Raw genomic sequence first — 19,899 nt, 5'->3', positions numbered from 1 at the left:
GGTACCTCAGGAGGACTGAGCGGGCTGGATGCGACAGGCTTGATGCGGGACACGTGAAAAACAGGATGGCACTTGAGAGATTTTGGGAGATGGAGCCTGACTGCAACACGATTGATGATCTTGACAATGGGGTATGGTCCAATGAACCTGGGAGCCAGTTTCTTAGAGTCGGTGGCCAATGGTAGGTCCCGGGACGATAACCAGACCTTCTGTCCCAACTGGTAGTGTGGGGCTGGTGTGCGATGGCGGTTGGCTAAGAGTTGGTTCCTGGCCGATGTTCTTCTTAACGCCGCCCTGGTGTTACGCCAAGCTTGACGCAGGTGTGCCGTTACGGATGGAACGTCAGCATTGGGTTGGGTAGAAGAAAAAACTGGGGGTTGGAAACCATAGGCGACGTGAAATGGAGACAGGCCGGTGGCGGAGCTAATGAGGGAATTGTGAGCGTATTCGATCCATGGGAGATTCTCAGACCAGGTTGAGGGTTGCTGATGACATGTGCACCTGATGGCCGCCTCCAGGTCTTGGTTGGTCCGCTCGGTCTGTCCATTGCTCTGAGGGTGGTAGCCGGAGGATAGGCTAGGGGAAGCCCCCAGAGACTTGCAGAATGCCCTCCAGACAGCCGAGGAAAACTGTGGCCCTCTGTCGGATACCACATCAGTGGGGATGCTGTGCAGCCGGAAAGCATGGAGCACTAATAGTTGGGCTGTTTCCAGAGCTGAAGGCAGCTTGGGGAGGGCCACGAAGTGGGCCATCTTCGAGAACCGGTCCACAATGGTCAAGACCGTGTCATTTCCCTCGGAAGGGGGCAGTCCTGTGACAAAGTCCACAGCTATGTGTGACCACGGGCGGGAGGGGATGGGTAATGGGTGTAACAGTCCTGCTGGAGCCTGGTGGGATGCCTTGTTCCGGGCGCAGATCCGACATGCTGCCACAAACGCCTTTGTATCTGCAAGAATGGATGGCCACCAAAAACGCTGGGAGAGGACAAAACTGGTGCGACGAATACCTGGATGGCAAGCGATCTTCGACCCATGTGCCCAATCCAGAACGTTGGAACGAAGCCGAGGGACCACAATTAACCGACCTGGTGGGCAGCCCCGAGGAGATGTGTCCGACTTCAGGGCCTCCAAGACTTGCCGCTCGATGTCCCACTGGAGTCCCCCAATGATGTGGGTATGGGGAACAATTGGTTCCTGTGAAGAATTCTCAAAGGACGAAGAGTAGAGACGGGACAGGGCATCGGGCTTCCCATTCTGAGAACCAGGTCGGAAAGTGATGATAAAATTGAAACGGGTCAGAAATAGTGCCCACCTGGCTTGGCGGGGGTTCAGTCTCTGTGCAGTCCTTAAGTAGGACAGGTTCTTGTGGTCCGTGTAGATGATGAATGGTAGCTCCGCCCCTTCCAGCCAATGTCTCCACTCCTGAAGGGCCCAGATGACCGCCAGGAGCTCCCTGTTGCCAATGTCATAATTTCTCTCAGCAGGGGATAGGCGACGAGAGAAGAAAGCACAGGGGTGCAACTTCTGGTCGGAGATAGATTGCTGGGAGAGTACGGCCCCTACACCTGAATCAGAAGCGTCCACCTCAACAAAAAATTGGAGAGAACGGTCAGGGTAACAAAGAACAGGAGCCGAAGTAAACAATCTTTTCAGCCTCAAGAACGCGGAATTGGCTTCGGGTGTCCATTCAAACAGAACCTTAGTAGAGGTTAGCCTCGTAAGTGGCTCAGCGACACGACTAAAATTACGAATAAATCGCCGATAAAAATTAGAGAAGCCCAAGAATCTCTGAAGGTGCTTCTTGGAAACTGGAGTGGGCCAATCTACTACTGCTTTTACCTTAGCAGGGTCCGGTCTGAGTCTACCCTCCTCAATGATAAATCCTAAGAAGGGAATGGAGGAAGAGTGAAACTCGCATTTTTCCGCTTTGACGAACAGTTTATTCTCGAGCAATCGTTGAAGGACTAATCGAACCTGCTGCACATGTTCGTCAAATGTTGATGAATAAATTAATATATCGTCCAGGTAAACAAAGAGAAACCGACCTGTCATGTCCCGAAAAATGTCATTAATGAAACCCTGAAAAACACCAGGTGCATTTGTAAGTCCAAAAGGCATGACTAAATACTCAAAATGTCCGAGAGGGGTGTTGAATGCGGTCTTCCATTCATCCCCCTCTCGGATGCGAACTAGATGGTACGCGTTACGTAGATCGAGTTTAGTAAAAAACTTTGCAGACTGTAAGGGAGTAAAAGCAGAATCAAGGAGTGGAAGAGGATACTTATTCTTGACAGTAATCTGATTAAGAGCACGGTAGTCTATACAAGGCCGTAGGGACTTGTCCTTCTTTTCGACAAAAAAAAATCCAGCAGCTACCGGTGCAGTAGAAGGACGAATGAGGCCCGCAGCTCGTGATGTGTTTATGTATTCTTCTAGTGCTTTGAGTTCGGTATTAGACACCTTGTACAAACGGGTCGATGGTAAAGCCGCGCCGGCTAGCAAATCGATACCACAATCGTAGGGTCGGTGGGGGGGAAGTGAGAGTGCTCTATCCTTGCTAAATACCGCTTTTAAATCATGGTAGTTTGTGGGCACGTTTGTTAAGTCTATGTTCTCTATAACGGAGGTAGGTGGCGGTGTGTGGGATCCTGCTGCGGAACGAAGACAATGTATGTGGCAGGTCACACTCCAATTAATAATGGCCGAGCGAGGCCAGTCTATGTGCGGGTTATGCTTATGTAGCCAGGTTATCCCCAAAATGACAGGCGCGGACCGTGATGGCACGATAAAAAAAATTATTTTCTCACAATGATTACCAGACAAGCGCAGGTTGAGCGGGAGGGTCTGGTGGGTTATACTGGCTAATAGGCGCCCATCTAGAGAATACACCCTCTTGGGCACATACAGTTTTACAACTGGAATCTTATGGAGTCTCATGAACTCAAAGTCCAAAAAGTTATCATCTGCTCCTGAGTCAATGAGAGCGCAAATGTCTATTTGTTGGTTAGACCAAGAAAGAGTACCTTTTAGCTGCATTCTGCCTGCGGCCAACGAAGGAGAACGGCGACCTCTGGTGGACGTGTCCTCTGGTGAGTGAGGGCGCACTCTTGGCCGTGCGGCGGGGCGCGGCAGTTCCTTGCAGCGGGAGATGAGGTGATCAGCGGCCCCACAGTATAGGCAGAGTTGGAGGCGAAAACGGCGTTCCCTCTCGGCAGTGGTGAGTCGACGACCTCCCAGTTGCATCGGCTCATCTATCTGCCCCGAAGGAGAGGTGTCTTCGGGAACGAATTGCTCAGTTTTGCAGATGGCAGGTCTAGCAGGTGCTGATTGGCTGCTAGGTGGGGCTTGTCTCCCTCGTCGATCCCGCCTCTCCTCCAATAGGCGGAAGTCGATTTGCACCGCCAGTTCGATGAGATCATCCAGGTTCGTCGGGAGTGACAGCGGGATCATCATGTGACGAATCTCGTCCGCGAGACCCAGGAAGAAAGCGTCCAACAGCGCCGAGGGACCCCAGTCACAGTCGGCGGCCATGGTGCGGAACTCGATCGCGTAATCTGCGACCCGTCGTGAACCCTGTTGCAGCCGAAAAAGGGATCTCGCTGCCTCTCTACCTGGGAGTCGTCGTTGGAAGATTTGCTTCATGGCTTTGGAAAAGTTCGCATATGTGGAGCTGGAGGTGGTCTGACGGTTCCATTCAGCAGTCGCCCAGGTGCCCGCACGGCCAGACAGGTGGGAGATAACAAACGCTACCTTAGCCCGCTCAGAGGTGAAAGCGGAAGCGTTTAGCTCTAAATGTAGTTCACACTCAGTCAGGAATTGTCTTACGTCTTCCCTTTCTCCGGAAAAACGTTCGGGTCGGGATAGCCGTATGTTGCTGGTACTTGCGGGTTGTGTAGGCTGGGCGGATGTCTGGTCAGGCACGGTGGTCGAGGTGGGTACAACAGTGGCTAGCAACATGTTGACTCGCTCCAACATGGTGTCTTGACGCTCCGACAGTCCCTGTAGACCTCGGCTCAGGTGGTCTAGCTGGTCCTCCTGCTGGTTGATCCGTTGAGCCTGGCCTTGTAATGCTCTTTTCCAGGCATCTGTCTCTGCGGGTTCCATAGTTTGGCCGGAACTTTTCTGTTAGGAATTGGTAGGGTGGATCCCAAGGATGCAGAGACTTATTGTGTACAATAGCTCTTCCTTTTATTTAGGAGGAAGCACAAAGTAGCAAAATAAAGGCGATGGTGGTAAACACAACAAAACACACCATGTAAAAAAAACTACTACGAGAGATAACACACAAACTAAAAGCGCTAGACAAGGCTAGGAAAAAATACTTCATGAAAGAAGTTAATATAAAACAAAGTACAAACTAAAAACGCTAGACGAGGCTAGGAAAACATACTTCATGAAAGAAGTAAATAGATAAACAAAGTACAAAATGAAAACGCTAGACAAGGCTAGGAAATATACAGGCAAACCTGATATGAAGGGCACACGACGAACTAGTGAGTTCTCTGGCAAGATAAACAGGTAGCAAGCAGTAACAAAGTTCCGGCGCTCACAGGCCGTCAGCAGCCAGGTTAAATAGGCTGCTCGTAATCAATGTCAGGTGTGTGCTGCTGCCTCGCACCAGCTGCACTCCATACTGAGGATGAGAGAGAGAGTGAACATTGTGTGCAAACAACAACAGAAATGAACAAGGAGATTTCAGATTACCACAGGTTATGTATTTTACAATTAATGCTACTTTCTGATAGCATATATCATGTAATAGTCTTAACTTTAAAATATATTTTGTATAATAATAAATCTTGGCAAACCTGTTACACCACTGATAATTTTGTTTACCCCATATATACAATATCTGACTAATAGTAATGATAGAATGATTTCAAATATGAAAGGAAATTTTATTTTAATTTGCAAGGAAAGCTCATGTTAGGGCTCTCTGAGAAAGCTAATGTGTGAAGTGAACTGAAGTAATGTGGTAATACTGTAAATAAACTGTAGATAATAACACTGATCAATGTGACATCTGTGGATGTGAAATGAACACAAGATGTAAATATTAGTGACTAAATACTGTTGGGACTGAACCATATACAGTGATTCATTAGGATAATTGGGTTATGTATGTTCTATTAATGATGTTTTCATGTCTTTAAACACTAAAATATTTTCTTCAAATGGTGCTGTCTTTGTTAATTTTAGCGGTGAAAAACCAGGAGCTTCGGGGGCCTTCGTCCCCCAGACCCCCGGAAATGTTTTCAGTCTTTTTCATTGTGGTCAAATCAATCAATCAATCAATCAATCAATCAATCAATGTTTATTTATATAGCCCTAAATCACAAGTGTCTCAAAGGGCTGCACAAGCCACAACGACATCCTCGGTACAAAGCCCACATAAGGGCAAGGAAAAACTCACCCCCAGTGGGACGTCACATGCCTGTTATATATATATAGACAGTTCCAAAAATTGGAACTAGCGCAGAAAAACGAGAGGCAGAGACGAGAAGCCATGCTAAATGCTTGGCTAGCTTGAATTTGACGCAGTAAACATAAAAAATATCTCCGCTCTCGCTTTCTCGATAAAGATGTCAAATAAAGAAATGAAAGTAAAGGTGCACCAATAACCTATCCGTAGCTACTGAATCATACTCATAAACAAACCGTTTCGTGCCGAAAGACTCTCGCCCCTATTTCTCACACCATAATACCATTAAAATGTAGTAATGAGACCGCGTTGGCTTATCCCTGCATGTTTATGTGTACATTTAACACTTTAAACTCTTAAATCGTACTTTAACAGTGGAGTGAAACATGTTTTCATTGGCCATTACCTATTTTAATCCTGGCAGTAATTCATCCTTAATCCCTGTTATTGGTTCCCGGCAAATGAATTCCCGCAAATGATGAATTATTCATTATAAGTGGAATATTTTCTTAGCTTGAGCATGAAAAACCCTGTTTATAACCTTCAAAATCCTTTTTTTTTAAACATTAGGAGAGGTACACACCCACATAGTCACTTGTTTATTCCAATGTAGTAATGCTGCCTGAGGCTCAGCCAATCAGTGACTGTTATACTGAACAGTGCCATCTGATTACCTTGGTATCCTGTAGTAGCCAATATTACTGTTGTTTTGATATTTTTAGTGCATTTAGCCATTTGTATGCTTAAAATGCTTAATTTAGACCAGGGGTCACCAACCTTTTTGAAACCAAGAGCTACTTCTTGGGTACTGATTATTGCAAAGGGCTACCAGTTTCCATCCATCCGTTTTCTACCGCTTATTCCCTTTGGGGTCGCGGGGGGCGCTGGAGCCTATCTCAGCTACAATCGGGCGGTAGGCGGGGTACACCCTGGACAAGTCGCCACCTCATCGCAGGGGCTACCAGTTTGATACACACTTAAATAAATTGCCAGAAATAGCCAATTTGCTAAATTTACCTTTAACTCTGTTATTATTAATAAATAATGATATTTATCTTTGTGGAAACACTGATCATCTTAATGATTTCTCACAATAAATATATATAGAAACAGATGAATATGCAACACTTTATTTGTATATTTTCTCTAAGTGCACATTTTTCAAATTGAACATTTTCAAATGATCACTTCTAAGACAGTCTTGTGAAATCACAATATCCCATTTTAACTAGCTAGCCACTAACATTTTTTAACAAATCATGAATTACTTTGCACCATGTTTGTACAAATAATAACTCATGTAAAATACAAAAGTCAACTCTCAAATTTTTAAATAAATCATGTCACACTTTGAACTGGACACCAAATCTGTTATCTGTTTCTTTGTCAGTTAGTGAAGACTAAGTCTTTAAAATATTTTCTTGGATTTTCAAATTCTATTTAAGTTTTGTCTCTCTTAGAATTAAAAATGTCAAGCAAAGCGAGACCAGCTTGCTAGTAAATAAATAAAATTTAAAAAATAGAGGCAGCTCACTGGTAAGTGCTGCTATTTGAGCTATTTTTAGAACAGGCCTACTCATCTGGTCCTTACGGACTACCTGGTGCCCGCGGGCACCGCGTTGGTGACCCCTGATTTAGACTAACAATACATAATATATGCTGCAAATAGTGTTTGTATCAAATGTTTTTTTAATATTACTATAGTTTAAACATTTTTTTTTTTTATAAATGACGATATTGTATTGAAAATGCTATTTTTCTTTCAATTGCTTAGATGATTTAGTACATTTGCTTTGTGTTCGGAAAAAAAGACAAAAAACTTAGATAAACTTTAAAGTGCAATGGGGCAAGTACGCAGGTATTTATTATTTATCAAACAAATCGACGATTGTGACAGTATCGATATTTGATGCTGGTGTATCGATAGTGTAACTCGCAAGAAATACCAATGTGATGTGTTTTTTTGTATTCTTTTCTTTGCCTCAACCCCATTAAGCAGATAAAACCATATTAAGTAGAAAAAATACAAACAAATTTTACTTGTAAGATAATTTGTATGTTTAAACACTTTAAAGGGGAACATTATCACAATTTCAGAATTGTTAAAACCATTAAAAATCAGTTCCCAGTGGCTTATTATATTTTTCGAATTTCTTTTCAAAATTTTACCCATCACGCAATATCCCTAAAAAAGCTTCAAAGTGCCTGATTTTAACCACCCGTCCATTTTCCTGTGACGTCACATAGTGAAGCCAACACAAACAAACATGGCGGAAAGAACAGCAAGCTATAGCGACATTAGCTCGGATTCAGACTCGGATTTCAGCGGCTTAAGCGATTCAACAGATTACGAATGTATTGAAACGGATGGTTGTAGTGTGGGGGCAGGTAGCGAAAACGAGATTGAAGAAGAAACTGAAGCTATTGAGCCATATCGGTTTGAAGCGTATGCACGCGAATACGACACGACAGCCAGCGACATGGGAGAAAGCGAGGACGAATTCGGCGATCGCCTTCTAACCAACGATTGGTATGTGTTTGTTTGGCATTAAAGGAAACTAACAACTATGAACTAGGTTTACAGCATATGAAATACATTTGGCAACAACATGCACTTTGAGAGTGCAGACAGCCCAATTTTCATCAATTAATATATTCTGTAGACATACCCTCATGTCAGCAGGCCAGGGAAGCTAGGGTCGATATTCTTCTCTTGATCATCTTCGGTGGCATAAGGGACGGTGTGAGCCAAGACATCAAGGGGGTTTACCTCGCTCGTCTGCGGGAACAAACTGCCGCCATTGCTTGCCGTGCTACCGAGGTCCTTTGTCCCTAAATTGCTCACACACTCCGGCAGATTCAATGGGGGTCTGGCGGCAGATTTCTTTGACTTTATCGTTGGAAATGCATCTGCTTTGAATGTCGCAGGATATCCACACATTCTTGACATCTCTGTCGTAGCATAGCTTTCGTCGGTAAAGTGTGCGGAACAAACGTCCAAATTCTTGCCACTTTCGCATCTTTGGGCCACTGGTGCAACTTGAATCCGTCCCTGTTCGTGTTGTTACACCCTCCGACAACACACCGACGAGGCATGGTGTCTCCAAGGTACGGAAAACAGTTGGAAAAACGGAAAATAACAGAGCTGATTTGACTTGGTGTTTGAGAAAATGGCGGATTGCTTCCCGCTTCTCGCTACGAGAGCAAATATTAGAAAGGCGTTTAATTCGCCAAAATTCACCCATTTAGAGTTCGGAAATCGGTTAAAAAAATATATGGTCTTTTTTCTGCAACATCAAGGTATATATTGACGCTTACATAGGTCTGGTGATAATGTTCCCCTTTAAGTTGTTTATGCGCAGTAACACATGTTCTCATTGGCTCTTACCTCATTTTTGACACTCGAGCAGGGTGCCCAAACTTTTGCCACTTAGGGCCCCAGACAGATAAATCAAATTTAGGTAGTTTTCACCTTCAAAACCAGTACAATATATACATTTTTTTCAAAGAACTAGAACATTTTGGTCGACATTTCTTGTGAATGCTAAGGAGCCAAAGCCAAACTTAAATGGTACCAGTTGAATTGATTTACGTGGATCCCGACTTAAACAAGTTGAAAAACTTATTCGGGTGTTTCCATTTAGTGGTCAATTGTACGGAATATGTACTGTACTGTACAATCTACTAATAAAAGTTTCAATCAATCAATCAATCAATCAATCAAAGTTAGCACTCTGGCCGGATAGTGTCAAGTAACAACAAATATGAGCAAAATGAGCTAAAAACCTAGCATGCTAACAGTACTATGCTAACATGCTAACAATATTGTGCTTACAGTTAGCATGACTGAAATATCAAAATATATAACACAGCTAAATTAGCAAAAAAAAATTTCTAGCATGCTAAAATGTTAAATGTAACATGCATCAAGTACCAAAATATATTACTCTGAGGTGTGTACCTGAAAAATGTGTTAAAAATGCTAGCCTGCTAACGTTAGCATGCATCAAATACCAACATATGACTGAGGTTTATACCTGCAAAATTGGCCAAAAAAAAAGCATCAACAAAATATTTGATGATGAAGAAAATTTGCATAATTTGCAAAAAAGCTAACATGCTAATATTAAAATGCTAAAAAGAGCGTGGTGCCAGTTAACGTCAGTAAAATACCAAATTATATGACACTATGGTGTTTACCTGCTATAGTATTAAAAATAGATATAGCATGCTAATGTCAGCATGCTAAAATGCTAACTGTAACATGCGCCAATTACCAAAATATATTACTCTGAGGTGTGTACCTGAAAAATTTGTTTATAATGCTGGGCATCAAGTAACAAAATATGACTGAGGTGTATACAGTACCTAGCAAAATAGCTGAAAAAAAACAAGCATGCTAACATTAGCAATGAAACAGGTATCATTCGTCAAGTAACAAAATATTTGACGCTAAAGTGCATACCTGCAAAATTAGCAAAAAAGCTCATGTTAAAACATGTGTCAAGTAACAAAATATATTACTCTGAGGTGTGTACCTGAATTAAAAAAAAAAATGCTAACATTAGCATGCATCACGTACCAATGAGCGCAATATTCAAAATGTCCGACTGAATTTGTGGCATTTTGTGAGGTTCAGACGGTATTTTCACATACTTTGTGGATTGTGTGACTGAGGTGTATATTTACAAAAATGAGTTAAAACAACCCAAACATGCTAACAGGTATTATTCGTCAACTAACAAAATATTTGACGCTGAGGTGTACACCTACAAAATTAGTAAGCTAACTGGTATTATTCGTCAAGTAACAAAATGTTAGTCGCTGAGCTGCAAAATGAGCAAAAAAAAAGCTAGCGTGCTAATATTAGAATGCTAACGACTAGAAAAATTAGGTCCGGGCCGCACTTTGGACAGCCATGCACGACTGTGCGAAGATTAACATGAAAAAATGGTATCATAAAAACGTTATCGATGCTGTTTAGATGCTCGATACGGCATACCAGTGCGATACAGAGCGATACCGCCCCGCCTCTCGCTGTGGCGCCCATCATGTTGACGTATGTGCAGCATGCGGTCCAGATGTGATGACAATCACTTTCACAGGCAGCCGCGTATTTTTGGACACAGGTGTCACAAATCTTTTGTATTATGGGATGCGACGTGAGATGACAGCGGCGACGACGACAGCGAGTTTAAAAAGGAGGCTCAAAACAAGCTTTTCTTCATGGAGGTTTGGTCAGTGGACAACCAGGGCCTACTTTCCACCAACCAGGGAGCAGTTGTAAGCCAACACATCCTTCCAGAAGGAGGCTTTCCTCGGACAGCTGTGAAATCAGGATCCCCAAAATTCATCCGACACTGAAAAGAGGCTGAAAATCCAGCCTTTTAAGACAAAAGCGTATGCTTTTCCTGCGACCGCACAAGGTCGCAGGATTAGCCGGCAGTAAATCTGCACGCGCGTGGAGCCAAGACCGTAATCTGAAAGAGTGCTGGATGGATGTTCAAAAGAATGTGTCTTTCATTGTTTGCACATTATTTTCTCGTCTTTTGTCATTTCATGTCCATGTCCAGCAATGCACCATACGACAGCCAGTTGCGCTGTTGATGAACTTTGAAACACATTCAAAATAAGTCAGTAGTAGTAGTAGTTTAAAACTAGAAAATTCCTGCGTAAATTTTGATGGACCTGCTATCAGTGCCCTGGACCTCTGGCCGGGGGTTGCCGGAAGCAGTCGTGCTTTAAAGATGGTGCCGAGTGTCAAAATCCGTGTACAAAAAGAGCTACAGAGCGAGCCTAAAACATTAGCATGTATATCATAAATGCTAACATTTATCATGTGTGCTAACGGCGGAATGCTAACAGTTAGCATGTCTCACATTTCAAGTAACACAGCTGTAAGGTGTATGGCTGCGGGAATAGAGAATAAAAGTGTGAGATTAGATGAAAAAGTTAGCATGCTTACGTTAGCTTGCTAACACATACTTGCCGACCCTCCCGGATTTTCCGGGAGACTCCCGAAATTCAGCGCTTCTCCCGAAAACCTCCCGGGACAAATTTTCTCCCGAAAATCTCCCGAAATTCAGGCGGACCTGAGTGACGTGTCGACAACCTGTTTTCACGTCCGCTTTCCCACAATATAAACAGGCTGCCTGCCCAATCACGTTATAACTGTAGAATGATCGAGGGCGAGTTCTTAGTTTCTTATGTGGGTTTATTGTTAGGCAGTTTCATTAACGTCCTCCCAGCGCGGCAACAACACACAACAACAGCAGTCACGTTTTCGTCTACCGTAAAGTAATTTGTCTGCCGTAAACAGCAATGTTGTGACACTCTTAAACAGGACAATACTGCCATCTACTGTACATGCATATGCGACATTAACATCTCGGGCTTTTAGAGAGTGCAGTGCACAACTGCGCACACAACAAGGAGACGAAGCACACTGCATCATCAGAGAGGGTGTTCAGCATGGTTAGGAATAGTGACAGAGAATAGAACAAGGATGGACAATTCAACCCTTAACTCAACAATGAGTAGATGAGTGTTATGTGTGTGTATATGTGTAAATAAATGAACACTGAAATTCAAGTATTTCTCTTATTTATATATATATATATATATATATATATATATATATATATATATATATATATATATATATATAGAGCTAGAATTCACTGAAAGTCAAGTATTTCTTATATACCGTATTTTCCGCACTATAAGGCGCACCTAAATTTTCTCAAAAGCTGACAGTGCGCCTTATAACCCGGTGCGCTTTATATATGGATAAATATTAAGATTCATTTTCATAAAGTTTCGGTCTCGCAACTTCGGTAAACAGCCGCCATCTTTTTTCCCCGTAGAAGAAGCGCGCGGTGCATGCTGGGATATGTGACGTTTCATTTCCATTTGTGTGTTTATGTAAAGACCCCAAAATGGCTCCTATTAAGTGTGTTGTCTGTCTAATTATAAATAATGCAGACGAGGCGTGTTAACTGAGTTCTCAACGTTTACTCACAGCGTGCTCATAACCACATTCTAACTCCCAGCATACAACAACGCTTCTCAGGGCTACCGCGCATGCTCGTCACTATCGTTGCATGCTGGGTAGTGTAGTTGTTATATTTGCTAGCTCATAACATCACATTAAGAGACACGCTTACGCGCTTAATTCAATACTCGCCGTCATTCCGGGTGGATTGACAAAAGACCTCCAGCCGCTACATATTGGTGTCAACAGGGCATTCGAAGCTAGACTGCTAACTGCGTGGGAACAGTGGATGACAGAAGGCGAACACACGTGACGTTCACCAAGACAGGGAGGCAGGGAGACAGCGCCAGACGACATTTTGGATCCCACATTCGCCCAACTTTTCAATTCGGACAACGAAGGAGAATAATTCGAGGGATTTATGAATGAAGAATAACTTCAGAAAGTGAGCGTATTTTGAATTTTACTATGTTTGTGATTGCACATTTGCGTACATTTTGGGAGTGAACAGAGTTGTTAGAACGCTGGTTTTTAATATATTATTAAAGTTTGACTGACCTATCTGACTGTTTTTTTTGACATTCCTTTAGCGCAGTTAGATGCGGCTTACAACACCGGGCGGCTTATAGGTGGACAAAGTTTTGAAATATGCCGTTCATTGAAGGCGCGGCTTTTAACCCAGGGCGCCTTATGGTGCGGAAAATACGGTATATATTAGAGATGCGCGGTTTGCGGGCACAACCGCGGAGTCCGCGGATTATCCGCGGATCGGGTGGATGAAATTTAAAAAAATTAGATTTTATCCGCGGGTCGGGTCGGGTCGGGTGGTTGAAATAAAAAAAAAATAGATTTTAAATAGATTCAGGCAGGTGGCAGTTAAACCAATTCGGAAATATATATACATAGTTAAATGTTGTTACCCACATACGAAAAACGAGCAGGCACCTGCAGCATATGCCACAACAGAAAAAAAGAAAGAAAAAGAGATGGACACTTTTACGGAGCGGAGAAGGGACGCCTCGCCGGGGTCCGGGACCGAGGCCCCTTCCCCCGAGAGGGCCCCACCGGGAGACGTAGCTGAGGCGATCCGCGAGAAGGGCCCGACGCACGTCCAGGGTCACCACCGCGCCCACCGCACCGACACCCCGCCTCGTCCGCCTTCGCCGCGGCCGGCGTCACGCGCAGCAGGTAAGCAGCTTACCTGCCCGCCACCCCCGTGGCCGGGGGCTCGTAACAGGGGTCACTCCGCGCGCTCCGCCCGCGCAGCTTACCTGCCCGCCACCCATGTTGCCGGGGGCGCGTAACAGGGGTCACTCCACGCGCAGTGCGCTCACGAAAGGGGTGGGGCTCACCCTGGTTGATATAGACAGCAGCGAGATGCGCTTGGAGGTGCGCTCAGCGCGGCTCCCATATGATTGCGCACTGGTGTGCGTCTGGGTCGTGACAGCGTGGCACGCGAATGTCTGTGCTGCATTGGATCAGTCTCCTTTCTTTAACAGGCAAAAGCTTTATAACCTCACTAATGCCTTGCATCGTCTATATTAGATATATAACAACGGGCGGGTGCGGGCGGGTGCGGTTCTGATCAAATGTTACATCGGGTGGATGGCGGATGGTTGACGACTTTCTGATGCGGTTGCGGATGAAATAATTGCCTATCCGCGCATCTCTAATATATATATATATATATATATATATATATATATATATGAAATACTTGACTTGGTGAATTCTAGCTGTAAATATACTCCTCCCCTCTTAACCACGCCCCCCGTCCCGAAATCGGAGGTTTCAAGGTTGGCAAGTATGTGCTAACATGCTAACAGTTAACAGCTGTCACATACCAAGTTATATGACTATAGCCAAAACCAAACATTGGACGAAAAAACTTTAAAGTTAAAGTAGACAAGCATGTGAACAAAATTAGACGTTAAGCATCGAGCTACGTGAAAGTGTGGCTGAGCTACAAGAGGAGGTAATCTCGCAGTTTGGAGCGTTCTGCTGGAAATATCCGCCATTATTACGGTTGCGTACCTATTCAATGGGCCCATAATTAGTTTTCGGAATAGCGTCGCCATGGTAACATAAACTGTTCCCAATTTAGATTACCCCCATCGGTGCGAACGAGACCTTTCCGACGGAATAACATATGTGGGGGTTCGTTGGCCGGTTCGTCACGTATTAAGCGTAAGAGAAATGTGCGAAACTATAATAAAGTTTGAAGTATGAGCAATAATAATATGCATTGCAAGCGCCCAATCACTGCTGCTTAGCAGCACGTGAATAGGCGCTTGCATTGCAGCAGGCCCATAATAAAGTACAGTAGTTCTTTGGGATACTAGTTTACAGGGTTTCTGCAGGTATCAGCAAATCTAATTTAATGCTTTTTAATGCAACTTGTCAGATTGTTATCATACAGTATATAGTATATGTACGAGTTTGATAACAATAATGTTGAAAAGTTGACATTTGGCCAAACTAAGCACTTACGTAATCACAATATATAATAAAGATGCTGGATCTACTCTCTATTTTATGCTGCTGCTGTCACATATACTGTATATACTGTAATATTGTACATGGTCATTGGTATATATTGTATATATGTTATTGACATAATATAATATATCTGTATTTATATTATTCAGTACACATATTATGTATATATTCTATATATGTTAGATTTTTTATCGCTATATTAGTCTATTTATACCTGCATTGTCCTTTCCATCCTTACACTTTCCATCATTGTAACTGAGCTACTGTGTTGAACAATTTCCCTTGTGGATCATTACATTTTTTCTAAGTCTAAGTCTAAGTAACCCTTTCAAACGCAATAAACATATTTTTCATTACTGTATATTTAGGCTGCAAAGGCCCTATAGGGATTGCTTCTTTTTTAATTATTCTCCCACTTCTATCACATTTTTGAGGGAATTAACATGCACGAAAACTCACCGGTTTTTGCAAGCGCATCCGGTCCGGCAAAGAAAAGGATATTTTCGGGGTCCCAAACACAAAATGTCAAAAATGACTCTTTAGCGCCCCCTTGAAAAGTATTTAAAAAAAGCCACCAGTTACCCATATCTTCACAAAAATTGCTGGAGACGTCTATCATGACAAGACGCACGCAGAAGTCTCAAGAACCCATGTTTGAAAATAAGCAGGGAGTCGGCCTTCTTGATTTCCGTCTGCCTTTTTTAGGACCAAAAACAGTAGTTGTACTTTAACGAACTCCTCCTAGGGCTTTGGCGAAGGAATTTTGCCTCGGGCATGGCATGGCGGCAAACTTTGATCTGATGGTTTGCCGAACATTTGTATCTCGGGTCCACAAATTTAGATCGTAATTATAATTGATTAAAATGATGAAGACGACACCTTGAAGTTCTACATGGGTCAGTACCTATTCGTGCCCCTTCGTAATGGGCAAAGCCTGGCGGGAAAACAACTGCTCCTCGCCATCAACCATCAAACTGTCATTACTTCACTTTAAATGGTCATATCTCCTTCCAGACTGATATAAGGCTCTAAGGTCGGAAACTGATCATGACTTGACGTTGATATCGACAATATGATCGCCCCTTTTTGGTGGAAAACTACAACAGTGGTAACTTCCTTCCACGTGCTCCAGTCTTCCTGAATTTCTTGATGGTGCGTCGGGGCATTGGGAATGACGTGCATGCGTTCCAGCCGACTTGCGTGAACCCCGGGGGCCCGTTCAACGCTGCTTGCTGCTTTAATTTCCATTGTAATTGGAAGGTGAATAAATTAATTATTCTAAACAGGGAAACAAACGTAAAAATAAAATGGACTGTATTTGCTGGCAAAAATTGCACTTCCATAAATAATAAACATCTTGAAGTGCAGTTTTTTCCCCAATTGGAAAAACTGGGTCGGGTGGTTTGTTTTGTTGTCTTTTTTGTTGCCAATTGCAACTGTATGAAGTTTTTCAATGCCTGTGGACATCGTATTTAATGCGGTTTAATGCCATTTAAAGGGGAACATTATCACAATTTCAGAAGGGTTAAAACCATTAAAAATCAGTTCCCAGTGGCTTATTTTATTTTTCGAAGTTTTTTTCAAAATGTTACTCATCACGCAATATCCCTAAAAAAAAAAGCTTCAAAGTGCCTGATTTTAACCATCGTTATATACACCCGTCCATTTTCCTGTGACGTCACACAGTGATGCCAATACAAACAAACATGGCGGTTAGAACAGCAAGGTATAGCGACATTAGCTCGGATTCAGACTCGGATTTCAGCGGTTTAAGCGATTCAACAGATTACGCATGTATTGAAACGGATGGTTGTAGTGTGGAGGCAGGTAGCAAAAACGAAATTGAAGAAGAAACTGAAGCTATTGAGCCATATCGGTTTGAACCGTATGCAAGCGAAACCGACGAAAACGACACGACAGCCAGCGACACGGGAGAAAGCGAGGACGAATTCGGCGATCGCCTTCTAACCAACGATTGGTATGTGTTTGTTTGGCATTAAAGGAAACTAACAACTATGAACTAGGTTTACAGCATATGAAATACATTTGGCAACCACATGCACTTTGAGAGTGCAGACAGCCCAGTTTTCATCAATTCATATATTCTGTAGACATACCCTCATCCGCTCTCTTTTCCTGAAAGCTGATCTGTCCAGTCCAGTAGGAAATGCATCTGTTTTGAATGTCGCAGGATATCCACACATTCTTGCCATCTCTGTCGTAGCATAGCTTTCGTCGGTAAAGTGTGCGGAACAAACGTCCAATTTCTTGCCACTTTCGCATCTTTGGGCCACTGGTGCAACTTGAATCCGTCCCTGTTCATGTTGTTACACCCTCCGACAACACACCGACGAGGCATGATGTCTCCAAGGTACGGAAAACAGTCGAAAAAACTGAAAATAACAGAGCTGATTTGACTCTGTGTTTGTAATGTGTTTGAGAAAATGGCGGATTGCTTCCCGATGTGATGTAATCGCTCCGAGAGCGAATAATAGAAAGGCGTTTAATTCGCCAAAATTCACCCATTTAGAGTTCGAAAATCGGTTAAAAAAATATATGGTCTTTTTTCTGCAACATCAAGGTATATATTGACGCTTACATAAGTCTGGTGATAATGTTCCCTTTTAAGGCCTTAACTTTTGCAAAATCCATTTAAAGTACCAGTAAAGTGGAAAAACAAGTTTAATTGATATGCTTAATTGTGTTTTATTGTAGCCATTAAACCATATCCAACTGTATTTACAATCCGCAAAGTTTGTGAAAATACCCCTTAAACATCACAAAATGCCACAAATTCTTAAATCTTTTAAATATTCCATTGTGAAAATATTCGGCTATTTCCGTAGATTCTACGTCACTGTAGTAACGCTTCTGCACTCTGACCATATTATCAGATCAGTCACACTGGACATACGCAAAAATTCTAAAAAAATGTGCTGTTTATCATTCATAATCTTTGTTAGGATTGTGACTTTATTATGCATTCGAAATCGTAAATAAATAGCTAACAATTGAGTCAACAGATCAAGGGTCTCATTATACTCTCTAAAAAACATCCAGAAACCGTCAACAAAACTCCACTTAAATGTCGTGACCTGAAAATTAACCAAATATGAGTGATATTTTTATTATAAGGGCCAAATCAGACTATTTTAGCGGTGCATTTATAGAAATTAGCTAATGCTATTGTTGACACTGGGCCGACTTCTGCTTCATCTCAAACTTGCTAAAAGTAAATTCTAGATTATGATTCATGCATCTCTCACCTGGTAATAGACAAATGTGGCCATAGACTGACAAGACTGGTTGACTTGGTGAAAAAGACCCAAAAAGACACTAGTTGCGGCAGCTTTTTTTTAACCCTTTGTGACGATTGTGATTGATTCTTCATCTAAACGGGATTATGTGAGCATCAAGTCGGTGGGCGCCCCGGCGATAGTGGAAATATTACAGTAGGTGTTTGTTTCATTATGGTTAGTTTGTATGTTTAGCAACTAACAATGCTGCAGATGCTAGTGTTTCAATAAAGCTGCATCCGTTTAGCACTCGGCTTCTAAAACCTATTGCTCATCCTCTTTGTGTTCGGGCTCAAAAATATAAAGTTCTGGATCATAATTTTTCCCAAAGTAATCGTTGTTGGCTCTCACAAAGTCTGCTTGATTAACATTGTTGTTGATGGAGAAGGGATCTGCGGTTCCTAATGCTACATCAGGCGACAATGTGACTGGCTTGCACATTAACTCTCAAAATGGCTCGGAAATCTCCGTAAGAATGATACCGTTTTGATCATATTTATTTAACTGCAAACTTTGGATGTCTTTTGGTGTCACATATCAGATACATATAATAATAGCTTCGATTGAGAGGCAACTTGTTTTTCCACTCTACTGGTACTTCTATTGCTTTTTAATGAAACCTGCAGCTTGTACCTTGAAGAAACTTGTATTGCGAAACAGCCCATTGAAATACATTTAAATCAATTTAATCGATGCTTGCCCCACCCAAAACAGCACAATTTTGACATGTAACATGCTTTTTAAAAAGAAAACAAACTTTTAGATAATAAATATTGGATCGATAACAATGCAATAAAAAAAGAAAAACGCAAACAAAACTACAAGAGATTCATGACGTATTGTAATAATAATGTACAACATTTACCTTGTAGAGGGGACTTCTACGGTACAGCCTTCCAATGTCGTCTCTGTCAGCAGCTTGTCCATATTTTCATGGATAAATGTCCACTTGCATGCTAAAATGCTATCCGTAACGTGCGTCGAGTTAATTTAAGTTAGCATTAAGTACCAAAGTATGACTCGGGTGTATACATAGCTAAAAAAGGCAGACATACTAACGTTAGCATGCTAACAGGTATCATTTGTCAAGGTACCATGGTGTATACCTGCAAAATTAGCACCAAAAAAAAGATAGCATGCTAATATTAGAATGCTAACAACGATTGTGTCGCGGGCCAATAAAAATGTTGCCACGGGCCGCATTTTGGACACACCTGTGCTCGAAGGTTAGCTAGTCGCAGCAAGTAAAACTTGTTGGAGGTGACTTGAAGACATTATTTACAAATGACTTAATTCCACTTTTAGAATTGGGACTATTGTGACAAATTGAGTCTTTAGTGTGAGCACCATTTTTGTTGTCATTTTTGTTGTTGTCGTTCCATCTTTTCTTTTCACCGTCACACATTGAAACAGATGTTTTGTCATATTAATCTATTAACTCTTCTTTTTCTTTTCACAAATTTCAGTTTGGACACTGTCACATAGGCAGACAGGTACTATGCAGTTGGATTTGGCGTGCTTCTTTCTTATGCTTTCTTTACACTACACCCCCTTTCCGCCTCCCCGCTCATTCAAATGTTCTCTACCAAATGTTGATTTACAAAACACTATCAATGGGATGTTTATGACATGACACATACATAATAATTATTGTAAGCCATTTGGAAAAGAGGTACATCCCGTTGATTT

General features: G+C 42.4%; 1 protein-coding gene across 4 annotated transcripts in view; it reads left to right on the top strand.

Annotated features, from left to right (window-relative positions):
• The window catches only part of kcnh1a (potassium voltage-gated channel, subfamily H (eag-related), member 1a), a 135,635-nt gene that overhangs the window by 5,049 nt on the left and 110,687 nt on the right, over positions 1-19,899 (top strand). For 2 of the 4 annotated variants that reach the window (XM_061965708.2, XM_061965698.2), the window contains exon 2: positions 19,677-19,703. The exons of the other annotated variants lie outside the window; for them this stretch is intronic. In XM_061965708.2, the coding sequence (XP_061821692.2) occupies positions 19,677-19,703 (27 nt within the window). The remainder of the gene's footprint in view (positions 1-19,676; positions 19,704-19,899) is intronic. 4 annotated transcript variants of the gene reach the window in all.

This window comes from Nerophis lumbriciformis, linkage group LG02, assembly GCF_033978685.3.
Source record: "Nerophis lumbriciformis linkage group LG02, RoL_Nlum_v2.1, whole genome shotgun sequence".
NCBI lineage: Eukaryota > Metazoa > Chordata > Actinopteri > Syngnathiformes > Syngnathidae > Nerophis > Nerophis lumbriciformis.
This window is presented reverse-complemented; position numbering and strand designations above follow the sequence as displayed.